The sequence below is a fragment of the Dermochelys coriacea genome, chromosome 2 (assembly GCF_009764565.3).
Source record: "Dermochelys coriacea isolate rDerCor1 chromosome 2, rDerCor1.pri.v4, whole genome shotgun sequence".
Lineage (NCBI taxonomy): Eukaryota > Metazoa > Chordata > Testudines > Dermochelyidae > Dermochelys > Dermochelys coriacea.
In genome coordinates this window covers 10,611,962-10,628,098 of record NC_050069.1, presented here as the reverse complement: position 1 = coordinate 10,628,098, position 16,137 = coordinate 10,611,962, and the positions used below count along the sequence as shown (strand labels likewise).

At 39.8% G+C, this 16,137-nt stretch overlaps 1 protein-coding gene across 4 annotated transcripts in view; it reads right to left on the bottom strand.

Annotated features, from left to right (window-relative positions):
• The window catches only part of AGO2 (argonaute RISC catalytic component 2), a 108,876-nt gene that overhangs the window by 35,579 nt on the left and 57,160 nt on the right, over positions 1-16,137 (bottom strand). For all 4 annotated transcript variants that reach the window (XM_043507299.1, XM_038393169.2, XM_043507300.1 and 1 more), the window contains 6 exons: positions 9,082-9,218; positions 8,792-8,926; positions 4,240-4,327; positions 2,060-2,207; positions 1,752-1,871; positions 1,195-1,317 (listed from right to left, as the gene is read on the bottom strand). In XM_043507299.1, coding sequence (XP_043363234.1) covers positions 1,195-1,317; positions 1,752-1,871; positions 2,060-2,207; positions 4,240-4,327; positions 8,792-8,926; positions 9,082-9,218 — 751 coding nt within the window. The remainder of the gene's footprint in view (positions 1-1,194; positions 1,318-1,751; positions 1,872-2,059; positions 2,208-4,239; positions 4,328-8,791; positions 8,927-9,081; positions 9,219-16,137) is intronic.

Below are 16,137 nucleotides of genomic sequence, written 5' to 3'. Positions count from 1 at the left end.
GGATAAATTGGAAGATCAAGATATGTCCTTAAATTATGACCCTCACTGAAATTGTAGGACAAACACTTCAATAACAAGGGTAGACACAGAGGCAGTAGCAGGAATAGTGTGAGCAAAGGAGCAACCTATACATCCACTCCAGACCCCCTCAAAGTCCCAAACTCTAGCTTTTACTCTGTTTTATTTAGGTTTTTATACTGCACCCACCAGCATGGTATTTGAGTATCTTCATTACCTTTTGTGACATTAGAGACTACCCTCTATAGTAGTCTTTCCCAAATTGTGGGTCCTGCCCACCAGTGGGTCGAAGGAAGGATCTAGCTTCATCACCTGTCACTGCCCCCCCATATCACCCCTTGCCTTATACATACCCTCAAAGAATTCCACCATCAGGGTTGTCCGGCATTTAGGGGATAAGGGAAGAGTTAGGCATAAGGAGAAGTTTGCCCCAGATGCCCAAACCAAGTGATGTTGCAACATGGTACATAGAGTTGCAATGCCACTCACTCAAATTTTGTTGTGATGGAGGGATTGCTGGACCAAATCCAAGTGGTGCTGCAATCCAGTGTGCCAGGTTGCAATGCCTGAAATCGGGGGACAGGAGCTGCTGGATGAGTGTGGGGTGGGTTCGCTCTCCAACCCCTTTCTCCCCGCCCTGGGCCCCTCCAGCTAGCTGGGGCTGAAGTAGTAGGGGGCAGGGCTGGAAGAACAAGATCAAGGGCCACAGATTACTGATTGGTGCCTTTTTGGTGCCACTACAATATAATAAATTTCAGAGCTGTTGCACATTCACAACTCCAGATAGAGTTTTCCTCAAGTCAAATAGAGCTTTGGGTGTTTAGCACATGTGAAAATGAGACCTTAGGTGTCCTAAGTTAGGTACCCAAGAACAGAGGAACCAAAAATTAGAGGCCACTTCTAAAAAAGTTGGGCCTTAACTTTCCTGCCTCAGTTTCCACATCGGTACCATGGAGATAATATTTCCACATCTACCTCACAGGAGCGTTATAAAGGATTAAATTAGTTCATGTATGTAAAGTGACTTGACAATGATAAAAGTTATGTAAGTGCTAAGTATTATGGGGGTTCCCAATGGAGTTACACCCAGGACTGAATTGAAGCAATCATATTAAAGAAGTTGTCAACTACTACAAAGCAATCATCCCAGGTACCGCAGCATCTCTGTTTACATACTCTGCCTCCATAAAGGATTGAGGGAGGTTGTAGGACTCTCCCAGTCACATCAGTCATTTCATCTTTGACCATTATTCCAAATTCACGAACATAAGGATCAGTATTAAAACTTGCACTTCGCATCTAAAAAGAAAAAACAAATTAATATTTTTAGTGGCAAAACAAAGTCTTTTTTGCATAAGTGACCCAAATTTTCAAAAGTATTTTCTAATTTTAGTGCCCACCTTGGTCACCTGGGACCTGAATTTTGGTGATGCCAAGAATTCACAGCTCCCATTATGAGTCCACTTGTAGGTATGGTGCTCAGTACTACTTAAAATTTGGTCCTGGGTGTCTGAAACAGGGCACCTAAAATTAGATGACTCTTGAAAATTGAGGATGTTATAAATATTTGTAAGCGTCTCATTAACTGACGACATGAGAAAGTGTTTTACAGTTTATTACAAACTGTGTTTATTACCTGTAATAAGCACTAGATAGTAGTTCAGCAACTTCAAGAGAAAAGCTTTGTTCCATACTGTACCTCTGTTCCCTCCACAGACAAACACAGCACTCACCAATTTGCTAATCTCTTCTTGACGGTCAGGCGCTGATCTGGCAGTTGCCCGTATCATAGTGGAAGTTTGATTGTCAGTCAGCTTCTTTATACACCTCTGTCCTGCCACTATGTTGCACACCTGAAATAACCCATACAAATTGAGTTAAAAATTCAGAAAATATCTGTTATACTTTTCTATATTTATTCATGCAACGAATCCCTAAGCAGTAAGATAGCTGTAAGAGAAAACCTAAACATTTTTAGCTTGTGCTTTTTTTTTTCCCTTTCTTCTTTTCAAGAATACAGTATTTTGATGAGTTTACTTGCCTCAAGAGGAAGGTATGTATGTTTCTGCTCCTGTCCAACTTGTAAACATGGAAGGTGAGGATAACGTAGAACCAACTTGTGTCTGTCCTTAAAATATTGAGCTACAGTGCATTCAACTGTTTGTCCACTCTCCTGCTGAAGTGGGAATCTATAGGAAACCAAATGTGAAAACCAACCATTTTACCAACAATACTTTCCAAACTTTCTCAATGTATTTTAGCACAATGAAAGACCCCATGAAAGAGAGAGAGAGAGAGAGAGAGAGAGAGTGTGTGTGTGTGTGTACACGAGTGAAATACATTATTCTCTGTAATGGTATGGAGCAAGCCTTCCTACATTTTCATTTTTCAGGAGAAAGAAGTCTACAGAGGGTTAAACACCTATCACAGGGTTCTCAAACTTCATTGCACTGGGACCCTCTTCTGACAATAAAAATTACTACAAGACCCCAGGAGGGGGACTGAAGCCTGAGCCCGCCCGAGTCCCACTGCCCCGGGTGGGGAAGGGGTCGAAGCCAAAGCCCAAGCCCAGGGGGCCTGTAACCTGAACCGCGCTGCCCAGGGCTGAATCCCTCCGGCTTTGATCCCAGGTGGTAGGGCTCGGGCTTCGGCCCTGAGCTCCAGCAAGTCTAAGCCAACTCCGGCAACCCCATTAAGTTGGGGTTGTGACACACTTCGGGATCCCAACCCACAGTTTGAGAACCACTGACCTATAATAAAAAACAGTGCATCTTAGGGAATGGTCTACATCTACAATCTTCATCCCCCTTTTCTTGGAACCAAAACAGAGTGTACTTCTTTTGCTGCCTGAATCCCTTAAGATCTAGAGCAAATATCCAGAAAATGGGCATCCAAACGGCCTGACTGACAATCACTGTAATGGTATATCTCTCCATTCCCATGCCATGGGAAATAACAGATCTGCTATAAGATGAAGTACTGGAGGAGTTAACGGCAAGTCAGTCAGAATAAACAGCTCTTCATAAACCTATATACTGTTAAACAAAATGGTGGTATAAGTCTCTGTTAAACGTTTCACATGTAACCTGCCCAACGCCAAGAGACTGAACTACATCTCCTAAAAACAGTTTAAGTGAGGGTCTGTCAGAAGTAAAATATTATAGGCATTTTAGTGTTGAGATATAAATGTACCAAATGCAACTTAATTCTACTTCACTAATTTAAGGTATTAATATAAATTAGTGGAATCCTGACAAAGCTTTAAGGCCATGTTGCTTTAAAATGAAAAAAGAAAGAAAAAAGTGTGTTTGTGTGTGTGTGTGTGTGTGTGTGTGTGTGTGTGTGTGTGTGTGTGTATATATATTATCACGTTTTATTACCACTGAAAAAATACGAAGAAGCCCAAAAACAGAACAGTTAACTACCAGTAGCTGCGGATATTGTTCAGGTGTCTTATAGTAAAAAAAATATGCTGATTGCAGCCTCATTCTTTGCATTTCTTTTAACACCACTCAGGGGCAATATATACGCATATTTTGAAGTTACTCAAAAGACTTTTAAATAAAGAATTCCAAAAATAAAAGAGGAGAAAATTGATAAACATTAGTGCCATGAGAAGCACCGAAGTTTAGGAGAACAGCTGGCAAAATTTTTGGCTGTTAGAGACAATGGAGTGTAATACTCATTTATACGTATGTAAATCAGCTGTAATTATACCAGTGTAAATGAAAAGAGAATTGGGCCCATATGTTGCAGAGGTAACGTTCAGCCAACCTAAAAGAGTATCACTTTCTTACTAACCAATTATTAAAAAGGCCAATGTCATCAATGGGCTTTCTATTCCTGCAGAAAGTGGGGAAATCCAAAGGGGGGAAAGAAAATTCAGGTGTGAACAGCTGGTGGGGCCAGACTGAAGAGGGTAACTGAGCTGTCACAAAAGTCCATCTTTTGTAAAAATATAATTAAAACACAGAAAAGGGAGAGATTAGTTTGATGTCTATTTTTAGTATAGTTTATTTTTAAGTGCTTGAGACGCGACAACTGAAAGTATCATTAGACTGTGACAGCTTCTATGCTGGTAATGTCAGTAAGGCAGGTTGATAGCTTTCCATGACAAGAACTGGACCGGATATCCACAAATTTGAAGACATTCACTGTACTACCATTTTAAAATACTATAGGAGCAAAAGGAAAAAAAACAAAACCAAACCCATATTTTACGTTTGGTGACTTGCTGGTCGTCTGGTGACATTGCACACTCGGTATTTTCTCTTCATTTGCCCACAGTGTGTTATCTCCACCTTTAGACCTAACAATATGAAAACATGTATCACTACTTCATTTCTTCAAAACCATTTTCAATCATTTAAATCTTTGGTTATTTTTGTTCTCCTGTTACAATCTTGTTATAATTTATAAGTAATTAGGAATTCTTTATTTGTTGGACTATTCAAGTACTGTACTATGCATGCTCAATAAACACAAAAGTTAAAATCCTTCTGAAAGCTTAAATAAAAAAAAAAAAAGGTGGGTAATTCAGCAAGTTGTCCTTTTAACTTTCCTTTCTTCTTTTTAAAGGTTTCCCCACTTACGGATACGCGCAGTTGCTAGTAGAGATGGGGGGGGGGAGGAAGGAGGGCGGTGTCTTGGTTACAAAATGTACAAAACCAGTTGATATAAATGGCTTGACTGTTGCACTGCAATTCTAGAATTAGCATCCATTCAGTTTCTCTAATTTCTCACACACGGAAATAAAATTACTATAAAGGAGCAAAATATATTTTCAGTTCAACTGTTAATGAAACACTGTGAAGACCAGATTCGCTAAGGAAAGGAGCTGTAAAAGGTCAGCTACCTCAAGGATTTTAATGTCTTGTCAGTGTTCATGGAGATGTTGGAAAAGTGTTAGTTCTCATAGAAAAATTATTTAATATGTGCCACATGTCCGGTCTTGCATACAATTTCACTCAAGTAATCAACATTTTTCCACATATAAATCAGTGTGTTAGCCCACTCAACCAGTTACTAAACAGGATCATTCAAACTTGCAGCAATAAAAAACTTACTAACTACTAAACAACAAAAACAACAAGTAGTCCTTGTGGCACCTTGGAGACTAACAAATTTATTTGGGCATAAGAACCCACAAAAGCTTATGCCCAAATAAATTTGTTAGTCTCTAAGGTGCCACAAGGACTCCTTGTTATTTTTGCTGATACAGATTGACACAGCTACCACTCTAAAACCTGTTACTAAACAACACTGGTTAAAGATTCATAAAAGTTTTGCTTGGTAAGAATCCTGAAGGATATCCCAAACCAAAAAAACAGAACAAACCTTTGTTTGTCTAGAGTTAAAGAACAAGCATTACAAATCCAGGAAATTCAGAGGTAAGAAACTTAAAAGTCCAAACACTTGAATGTATGAAAATGCACAGTTAAGGCACTCAAACAACTGTAACTCTACCACTGTGCAAGTGTCTAGGACACAGATGGAAGGCGGCTGAGGCAGACAACCTCATCATTCATAAAAGTTTTATGTCAACAATCACTACAAGTACAAACATATGCTTTACAGGAGGTCAAATTAGATGATCACAATGGTCCCTTCTAGCCTTAGAATCTACAAATATACCCTTAATCAGAGAATGGCTGTGCGAACTCCAGCCTTTATACAGCCATACCCTGTGCACAGAAAGGAACACACTCATTTTTTTATTTCAAATTATTTTTTAAAAATAATCTATCCCAGACTCTAGCATCCTTGGATACAAGGCAATTGGATTGTGTTTTTAATCAAGACAAAAATATCATGAAAAAAAATAAATTCAAATAAAACCACATGGAAGAAGCCAGCTAATTAACCTGAACTTTCCCCATTTCACTACAAACTTGGGTCGATGGAAGCTGCCTTACATCGACCTAATAATGTATGCATCTACACTACTAGCTCCCTTCCACCAACCTAACTCACCTGTGATGTCAACTTAATTATTCCACCTCTGTGAGAGATACAGTGCTTAATTTAATGCTGATGGATCGACAGAGAGGTAGTATAGACACACTGTTTTGTAAGTCAACTGAATTGCCTCCCAGGAAATTCCCATTTTCTGTTTGACCAGTGTGGAGAGCTCACCAGCTCAGCTGATAATGGTGACTCAATATCCCAAACACGCTCCAGCCTGGAGTACACAGGAGCTGGTGGATCTCATTGGTCGGTGGGGAGAAGAATTTGTGCAGGCACAGCTCTGATCCAGCCAAAGAAACAGACATCTACAAAAAGATTGCATGGGGCACGGGGCAGAAGAGCTACACCAGGGACATGAAGCAGTGCCACGTGAAAATCAAACAACGTCAGCAGGCATACCAGAAGAGGCCCTGTTTACACACAAACTTGCATTGCATTAAACTGGTTTAGTCCAATTAGTTTAGTTGAACTGGTGTAAACCCCTGTGTTGATTCTCATTTCAATGTAGCTTTAATCTGTTCCCAATTAACTTTTGCTAAACCAAATAAGCCTGGTTTAAACCAAAAGAAGAGTGCCCATAAAGCCTTTTGCACTGGTTTAAGTAAATCAGTTTAAAATGACACATTTTAGTTAAAAACTCATGCAATGCTGTCTGTAGACAAGTTCTCATTGACTTCACTAAAATTATATTAAGGATAAATCTAGGCACACACTCCTACAGCAGGAGGAAAAACAGGATGGTTGAGGACTGAAGTATAGACCTGACTGCTGCAATTCGTAAAGTCTTGTTAAATATTTTAGGTTATGGCTACACTATAACTTAAGTCAACATAAGTTATGTCACTCAGGAGTGTGAATTAGCCACACACCCGAGTGACATAACTTATGCTGATTTAAGCGTTGGTGTGGACAGCACTGTCGGCTTCTTCTGCCGACATAGCTACCGCCGCTCGTAGGGGCTGGAGTAATTAAGCCGATGGGAGAACTCTCTCCTGTTGGTTTGGAACGGCTACAGTAGAGAGCTTGAAGTGGTGGAGCTACATTGGTGCAGCTGCACTGCTATAAATTCTCTAGCGTAGCCATAGCTTTAGGCCTTATCTACACTACAGAGTTTTATCGATGCAAGTTATGCATATAGTCACTGCTGTAATTAAACCACTGTTGCATGTCCACACTATGCTCGTGTCGGTGGAGCGCATCCACAATAACAGTTCTTGCATTGACACAGACAGCAGAGCACTGTGGGTAGCTAGCCCACTGTGCAACTGGCCACAGAGTGCTTTGGGGAGGTTGCAATGGCTCACGGGGGCAGGTACAGCATCACAAAACGTAGGTTTCTCAATCCCATTGTTCCATGGGCATCCTACTAGATTGCCAGATGCTTTTCAACTGCCCTGGTAACCTGCCACTCAACCATCACTGTCAGCATGGATCCTGCACTACTGTTCAGTATTATGCTGTGCATTATGAACAGAAGGCTATAGAAGAGGAGCCCAAAGGGGGAAGGAGGGGGAGGGGACTATTCAGCTGGGGGATGCTTGAAGGAACATATTAACACTGAACCACAGTACCGTGTGTTGCTGTAGTGTGCTGAGCTGGCATTGTTTGTTTGCACCGTGCTATGAACCTTGTAATGACTGCTATATGTGCCCGAAAAGTAACACATTTTAAATCAGCTCTCAGTAATATGACAAAACTGACACTGCTGAACACTAACACAAGAAACCCACAGAAGTATGTGGTGGGGCGGGGGGAAAGAGAGAGAGAGAGTGTGTGAGTGTGTGTGAGACACACACACACACACACAGAGTGTTGGGGGAGAGTGAGTGTGTCAGCATGCTGTGTCTCTTCTCTACATTAAGACAGCAGCCAGAAGCAACCAATCCTGACGCAGACAGCTGGTGTCCCCTGGCCAGCCCCCTTGTCCACAGCTCGGCAGAGATTTGTACACCAGCAAGAGAAGGAGACACTTGAACATCAGCCTCCGCCTCCCTCCCTGGCTCTGCACAGCATGAGTCTCTTTCCCCCCCACCCTCCCGCTCCCAGCAGCGTCCCACCTTGCCTGCCTGCCGCAATGTGCCTAGTGCCGAGAAGAGCAGGATTCCACGTTAACGTTTTGATTCCATGATTCTCTCCAAGTTCTCCCACAGCCTCCTTTCCCCACAGACCAAAGAGATCTACCCCCTCCCCTGTAGTCCAGGCAGGAGTGCTTTTGTTGCTAGGAGCCAGCATGCTCAGCTGGGCAGTAGCTCTCCCCATTAAGGAATTTCAAAAACTTTCTGGGGCTTTGAAAGGGGTGGGGTGAATGCCCGTGTAGCTGGATGCAAGGCAGCGGAGTTCAAAACAGAGAGCAGAGCAGTTACAGTGGGCACCGTGGGATACCTTCTGGAGGCCAGTTACGGCAATGTAACAAACACAGTGTCTACACTGACATTTTGTCGATCTAACTTTGTCACAAAAAGCTCTATGCCTCCCGTTGAGGTGGTTTTATTTTGTCAGCAAAGCAGGAGAATTTAGTCAGCGGGAGGAGCATTGTAGTGTGTACACCTCCACTGTTTTGTTGATAAAAGCTGCCTTTTGCCGACAAAACTGTGTAGTATAGGCAAGGCCTGAGTTATAAGATGCTTCTGCTTAGAATAAGACACTTTTGTTATCCAATGTCTGTTCAAAAGCATACATATAGGATTCTATGTCTGTCAATTTCTATCCAAAATAAATCTCCCCCTGGCATCCAAACTTACCTTGGCACTTGGAAGTTCACATCACAAAGAATTAAGAAATTTTGCTCCAATTATGTAATTCATACCTTTTATTTCTTTGGTAAACTTTACCCTTTGGGAATCTGTGAGAGGTTTCTGTTGCTCTTCAATACTCTTGAAATCCAAAACTTCACATACAAACTCAATTACTGGCTGTGCCTTATAAAATGCTGTTGCAGACACTGCAGACAAAGAGAAACACACCTGTGCAATTAATTACATTATTGGAGACTTTACAGCTCTGAAGAAGTTCTTGAGAAGTCCAAAAAGGGGATTAACTTGAATCATTTCAAGTGAACAGGATGGAACACAAATGGAGAAGCAACACAGTACATACCATCAATATTAAGCATCATTTTCCAGAGTGAAGGTCTGACTGATTGATGGAACCCAAACCAAACTTCTCTGCCACCACCCAGAGGGTTTGAGCACCCTTCAGATGCAGTAAAAAAAGACCGGCCAACAGGAGTATACCTGCAATCAAGAAAATAAACCCATTAACTACTGAATCAGATCTTATAATTAAAATAAAAATAGCAAAAAAACCCTATATTAATAAAGCTGCAACAAATACAAAAATCATTTACATTCCTTTCAATGCTTCAAGGTGTGTGTGTGTATGTGTGTACACAAAATAAAAACCCTAAACACACATATACACACTATCTATAATGTCAGGACTAAGTCTATGTATCTTAACTTTTAATGAATCATTTTAAGAGATTTGCTATTCTTCATGTTTTATATGTTATACTGATAACTGTTGACCTTACAGAAAATACAAGCCAAAGAACTTTAACATAGTTCAGTATGCCAGTGCAGCCACAATTCAGTAAGGGAAAAAACCTAAACAATTTTTATTTAAATCTTGCAGTATAACAATTGACCCCACTTAATGTTTTCTACATAATCATTATTTTTCATAGTATAAACACATGACCGCCATAAAAGAGAAACGATGGATTTATTGCTTTGTTTCCTTTCTAAAATATGTATTTTTAATTTAAAGCCACAATTTTCAAACAAACTGAAAAGTATACTTGTTACTATTAATCTATTTCAAACTTACTTATGTTATTATTTTCAGTATCTGTATATGAAAAACAAGAATATCAGCAGCCTATGTAGTAATGGGTCAAATCTTGAAGTCCTTGCTCAAGAAAACTTCCAGTGAAACCAATAGAAGCTTTGTCTGAGTGAGGTCCAGCTGAGATATTTTTAAGGTGTCTATCAGCTTGATATCTAAGCGCAATACGAAATCAGAGTCTAACAAAAATCAGGTTAGTCTTCTCCATTATCCCATGAAAAGAGGTATGAATGTAATTATGCAAGGGAGGGAATTTTGTGTGTTGTGACAAACTAACGAAAGTGAGTTTTTTTCCTTAATGTCAGGATTTGGCAATGATACTTGCACTTTTAACATATAAAGCGACCTGGTACATTTTGGCGATCACACAGACCAGTAAGCGATTCTATCACTGCTTGCCTTGAATGGTGGAATGTCTTCCTGCTGTGCTACTATGGCTGAGATCCTTGACACCAGTATCAAACCCACAAGCATAATGTCTCACCCTGCTTCTCACCAGCCTAGTCACTCCTTGCAGGGTGACACCAACATCCCTTCCAGTCTTAAGTCTCCCCAAATCCATCCTCCCCAAGTTCTTAAGTACCAGACACTTGGATTGTTCCCCTCTGATTCATCACCTCTTCAGGAGCGAAACCTGCTCCCACCCAGTTATCAGTTCACTTTGGCGCGCACACACACACACTCCCCAAAGTTTGCACAACAGACACCTGCTTCATGTGAAAATAATTGAAACATTTATTTAACAGAAAAAACACAGACACAAAGATGAAATAAGAAAAGGAGTACTTGTGGCACCTTAGACACTAACAAATTTATTTGAGCATAAGCTTTCGTGAGCTGTAGCTCACGAAAGCTTATGCTCAAATAAATTTGTTAGTGTCTAAGGTGCCACAAGTACTCCTTTTCTTTTTGCAAATACAGACTAACACGGCTGCTACTCAAACTTTTCTAATACAAGTTACCCATTGCCTTTGAACAGTTTTCCTGCCTATCCCCAACTACAGCGGGGATTCCCCATTTCCTTGGCAGGTTTCTGCCCAGAGGCTGTTGCTTGGTTTCTGTATGCCTTTCACTTGAAAACCCTTCCACTTCAAAGGATTTGCAGTTTTTTTTCCTTCAAATCACCATAGATATTTAAAGTGAGACAACTGGGGATTTCCCCAAATGTGCTTCCATTAACTTTAACAGCCCATCTTTGTCTTTTCTTGAGTTGTACAATGGATTGTTACCTAAGTCTGGTTTTGTGTAAACACCTGTCTTGGGTGGTGTCTCTCCCTGTCTGATTGTTCATTGTGCTGCCCTAAGGTGGAGCTGAAGTTTATGAGCACAGTTCTCTATACACACAAACTACATAATCTCATAATCATAGCTTGTATAGAAATCACATAATTCAGTTTAGAACATTCAAGCTTTCATAAAAGATCTTACTCAACATATTTTGATAGCACAATAACACTGTATACAATCAGTTGATTCAACTGCTTATTCTTTGGGGTTCAAACCCCCGTCCTCCCTTTGGGGTGTCTGGACCCTGATTATCACATGATTTACAGAGATTTAATTAATTCTCAACTTCTCAGAGATATTATTTCCATATTTACTGTTGGGGCAATTGAGGCAGAGAGATTAAATGACTTGCCCAAAGTCATAAAGATAGTCCGGGCTAGAACGTAGGTTATATCTTGGGAATTCCTGATTCCAAATCCTATTTTGAAAAAATACATGCCAGGTAAAATAACATTGTCTTAATTACTGTACACCTTTGCCCTGCTAATACTTAACTGTACACTATAGCATCCACAATTACATCCATCTTCCACTTCTTTGACGAGGCAGAGGGAGAGAAAAAAGAGTTCTTAGCATTAGGAGATGGACAGTGTCAAATTCCTGTCTGTCTATGTTCATGTTATATTCTAATAATCAAAATAGGATCTTCAGGAGGTTTTTAAATCTACATCTGATTGACTGACAGGAGCCATTAGGGGGATGATGGCTGCATAGCTTTACAGCTCCTTTCCCTCCCTCCTAAAATCCCAACCATCAGCAAATTAAACATTTCCCCCCAAATTTAATTTTTATCAGGTATTATTTTACAACTCTTGTCTTTCAATTTAATACCCTTGTGGATGCTGCTTCATCTCCAGACTCTCCACAAAATCCCAAAAAGTAGAAGTTGTCCGACAACCCTCTTTCAGCCTGACCAGGGACAGACTGCCCCTCTGAGACTAGATGAAATTATGGACTGGTTAACACACATCTCAAGTGAATAGACATTCTTGAGAAAAATATCTGAAGATAACTGAGATCAAAAATATTATTAATATATTTCAAACTATTTACAAGATTTGGCATCTAAACTAGAGGAAGCTGAGAACAGAATCGCCTCACTAGAAGACACAGTGATTACTATGAATATAACTGCAGACCAACAGGAAAGAACTATTAAAGCACTTCAGGTTTCAGAGTAGCAGCCGTGTTAGTCTGTATCCGTAAAAAGAAAAGGAGTACTTGTGGCACATTAGAGACTAACAAATTTATCAGAGCATAAGCTTTCGTGAGCTACAGCTCACTTCATCAGATGCATATGCACTGAAAGCAGTTATCTTCTCACAGTGAACCCACCTTAATGGCTTGGATGCAGAGAAATTTAGGAGGGACTGGGTAGGGGAGGGATGTTTAACAATTTCTCTGCAGCCCAAGGTGCAGCAATGTTGTCTCACAAAAAACTCAATTTACAAATTCTAGAAGTAAGTAAATATAAGGAAGGTAGATTTTTGCTGGTGAAGGCTAAGATTTCTAACTCTCTATATATCCTAATTAATATATATGGACCTAATAAAGATGATCCAAGGTTTTTGATTTTTTTTTTCAAAAATTAATAAAAACATAAGGAAGGCCGTACTGGGTCAGACCAAAAGGTCCATCTAGCCCAGTGTCCTGTCTTCAACAGTGGCCAATTCCAGGTGCCCCAAAGGGAATGAACAGAACAAGTAATCATCAAATGATCCATCCCCTGTTGCCCATTCCCAGCTTCTGGAAAACATCCGTGCCCATCCTGGCTAATAGCCATTGATGGACCTATCCTCCATGAACTTATCTAGTTCTTTTTTTTAACTGTTACAGTGTTGGCCTTCACAAAATCCTCTGGCAAAGAGTTCCACAGACTGACTGTGCGCTGTGTGAAAAAATATTTCCTTTTGTTTGTTTTAAACCTGTTGCCTATTAATTTCATTTGGTGACTCCTAGTTCTGAGTTATGAGTAGGAGTAAATGTTATGAGTAGGAGTAAATAACACTAGTTATTTAACTAGTTATCATAACTAATGTTACGTGAAGGGATAAATAACACTTCCTTATTTACTTTCTCCACACCAGTCAAGATTTTATACATGTCAATCATATCCCCACTTAGTTGTTTCTTTTCCAAATTGAAAAGTCCCAGTCTTATTAATCTCTCCTCATATGGAAGCTGTTCCATACCCCTCGTCATTTTTGTTGCCCTTTTCTGAAGCTTTTCCAATTCCAATATACATTTTTTTTATCCCAAAAGAATCAATCATCATTGCAGGATATTTTAATGAGGCACTGGACCCTCTTTTAGATAAGTCAGGCTGGCCCAAGCATACACAATTACATGCTAGAATCATTATAAAAGACTTTGTGAAAGAACTGGAATTAAAAGATGTACGGCACTTGCACAGCTCTACAGTGAAGAATTTTACTTTTTTCTCCTCCCCAAGTATTCATGCATAGATTTCTTTCCAATTTCTACCAATCTGGTGGAATCAGTACTTAATAATGAAATCGAGTCTATCATGATCTTTGATCAAGGACCAGTGATACGACAATTTTTTCCTCCCGAGACAATCTGGACTTTCAAAAGAGAGTCTCCATCTTTTATAAGATACAATTTTTCAGAACCATGTCAAAAAAGAAATTTGATTTTTCTTCTATACGAATGAGACCAGAGACACCCCCATTCCACCCTATGGGATACACTAAAAGCTATTATTAGGGGCATGATCATTTCCTACCCATCAGGTAGAAAGAGGTAGCCAGGCTGAACTGAAATTAACTGAATTTAAAGCTATGGATTTAGAACGCACAAATTAGCCCTCCTAAGAAAATCTTAAAAAATTAATCCATTTTTGGTCTGAAGTAACTAGACTAACTTTAGCAAAAAACTGAATTTTCTCTTTTTAGACTCAAACTTACATACAGGGAGTCAGGGGAGAGAGCAAGGAAAATTATTGCATATAGATTAAAAGTGAGAGGTCCTGAATAGTATCACTCAAATCAGAACAAGGCAGGTTACAACTGATCAGAGATCAGTGATCATTTTTTGAAATGTTACCAGGTTCTTTAAAATAATGATTCACCACGTGACCCAGAAGAACTGAATAATTTCATTAGAACTCTTAACCTCTCACAAATCTCAGCAGAGCAACAGGCCAGAGTAGCCTCTCCCTTGTAATCAGAGGAAATAATCAAGGCCATGGAGGAAAGGAGTCCAGGAAAGACCCCCAGCCCCGATGGCCTACCAACAGAATTCTATCAAAGTTTCAAAGAAATTATGTCCCCTAAGCTATCATGCATTTACAAAGAATTATGTCTTGAAGAAAGATAGCTTACCTCCTACTATGAGGGAAGCCCTAATTACTGTACTACTTAAACTGGTAAGGATGTGCAAAAATCTAACAGCTATAGACCCATCTCTTTAATAAATACTGATATAAAAATATTTTCAAAAATATTGGCTATAAGGCTTGAAAAAGTAATGAATGATATGGTTCATCCTAATCAGGTGGGATTTTTTAAAAAAGGCACGGTTCAGAAAACACATCACTTGATTAATGTTATGGCATTCCATCAACATTCTAGAAATTCCCATGGAATCATTTCACTCAATGCAGAGAAAGTCAAAACAGAGTGAACTAGCAATATTTGTTTGGTACCCTGGATAAATTTGCGTGGAGAAATCCTTTATTTCATGAATAAAGCTGTTATATTCCAATCCTAACTCTCATATCCTAACTAACAGCACAATATCCCCCTCCTGTGATCTGTTTCGAGGATTTAGACAGGGATGCCCCTCCTCCCCCTCCTGTTCAAGCTAGCATTAGAACAACTTGCAGTACTAATCAGGGAACACCAGGGTATTCAAGAGATTGAGTCAGGGACTCGGGAGACAAAAATTCTTGTATACACAGACGTCATCCTCCTATTTATTAAAAATCTGGATCAATCTATTCCAAATATCCTACAAACAATACATAACTTTGGTAAATCCTCTGGCTACAAAATAATTTGGGATAAATCGAAAGCAATAAAAATCTCATGGGATTTAGTAAGAACTGGCTCTCCTATAGGGACATTTAGATGGCAACAGAATAACTTCCAATATCTTGGCATCCTGTTCCTGAAGGAAATTAAAAACAGTCAAGGTTAACTCAAAGCCATTAATCATGCTGTTAGCAAATGATTTTAATGGCAAGCATTACCTCTCTTCCTCTGGGGAAAAATAAACAATTAAAATGAATGTCCTTCCCAGAATCTTTTTTATTCTGAATTTCCTCCCTGTCCATATCCACTTTTATTTTACTGAAACTGCCAACATGTTCAGGTCCTTCTTCTGGCGTTCTGGTAAAAAACCCAGAATCTCCTTACAAAGATCACAACTCCCTATCGAAACAAGTAGTTTTAGATCTCCCAACTTTAAACTTTATCAGCCAATAATTCTTAGCCAAGCAGCACTGTGGCTCATTCCCTCGTGCTTTAGAGCCCCAGATGGGCTCCAACTGGACTCAGAATTGGTTGCCCCTTTATTAAAGCCCTGAAAATCTGCAGATATCCACTTCATATCTGCGGATCATGTTTGCAGATCACATATGGATGCAGATACAAATTTTAGATTTAGAGCCCCACAAATGTGTGGATGAGGATATCCGTGGACTGTGTTCGCAGATCTTGGATTGGATTTTGTAGCCACGCAGGGCTCTGCCCTTTACCCCTTTCCAATGCACTGCACTCGGATTACTACCAATTCCCTCCAGAACAATTACCAACTATTGTGGCAGCCAAAAGTACTTGGCACAGTAGGTCTACTAAACTTAAAAAACACCCCTTTCTGCATACCAAGGCCTCTATCTGGGGTAACTCAAAACTCTGTATAGCAGGCAACTCCATCATTTAGCCAGACTGGATTAGGAAAAGGATTTTGACCATCAGTCAATTTACTGAAAATGATACTTTCCTTCCTTTTACAAAATTAAAAGAAAGTTTCAATCTAGAGATTAAGAAGCAGTGG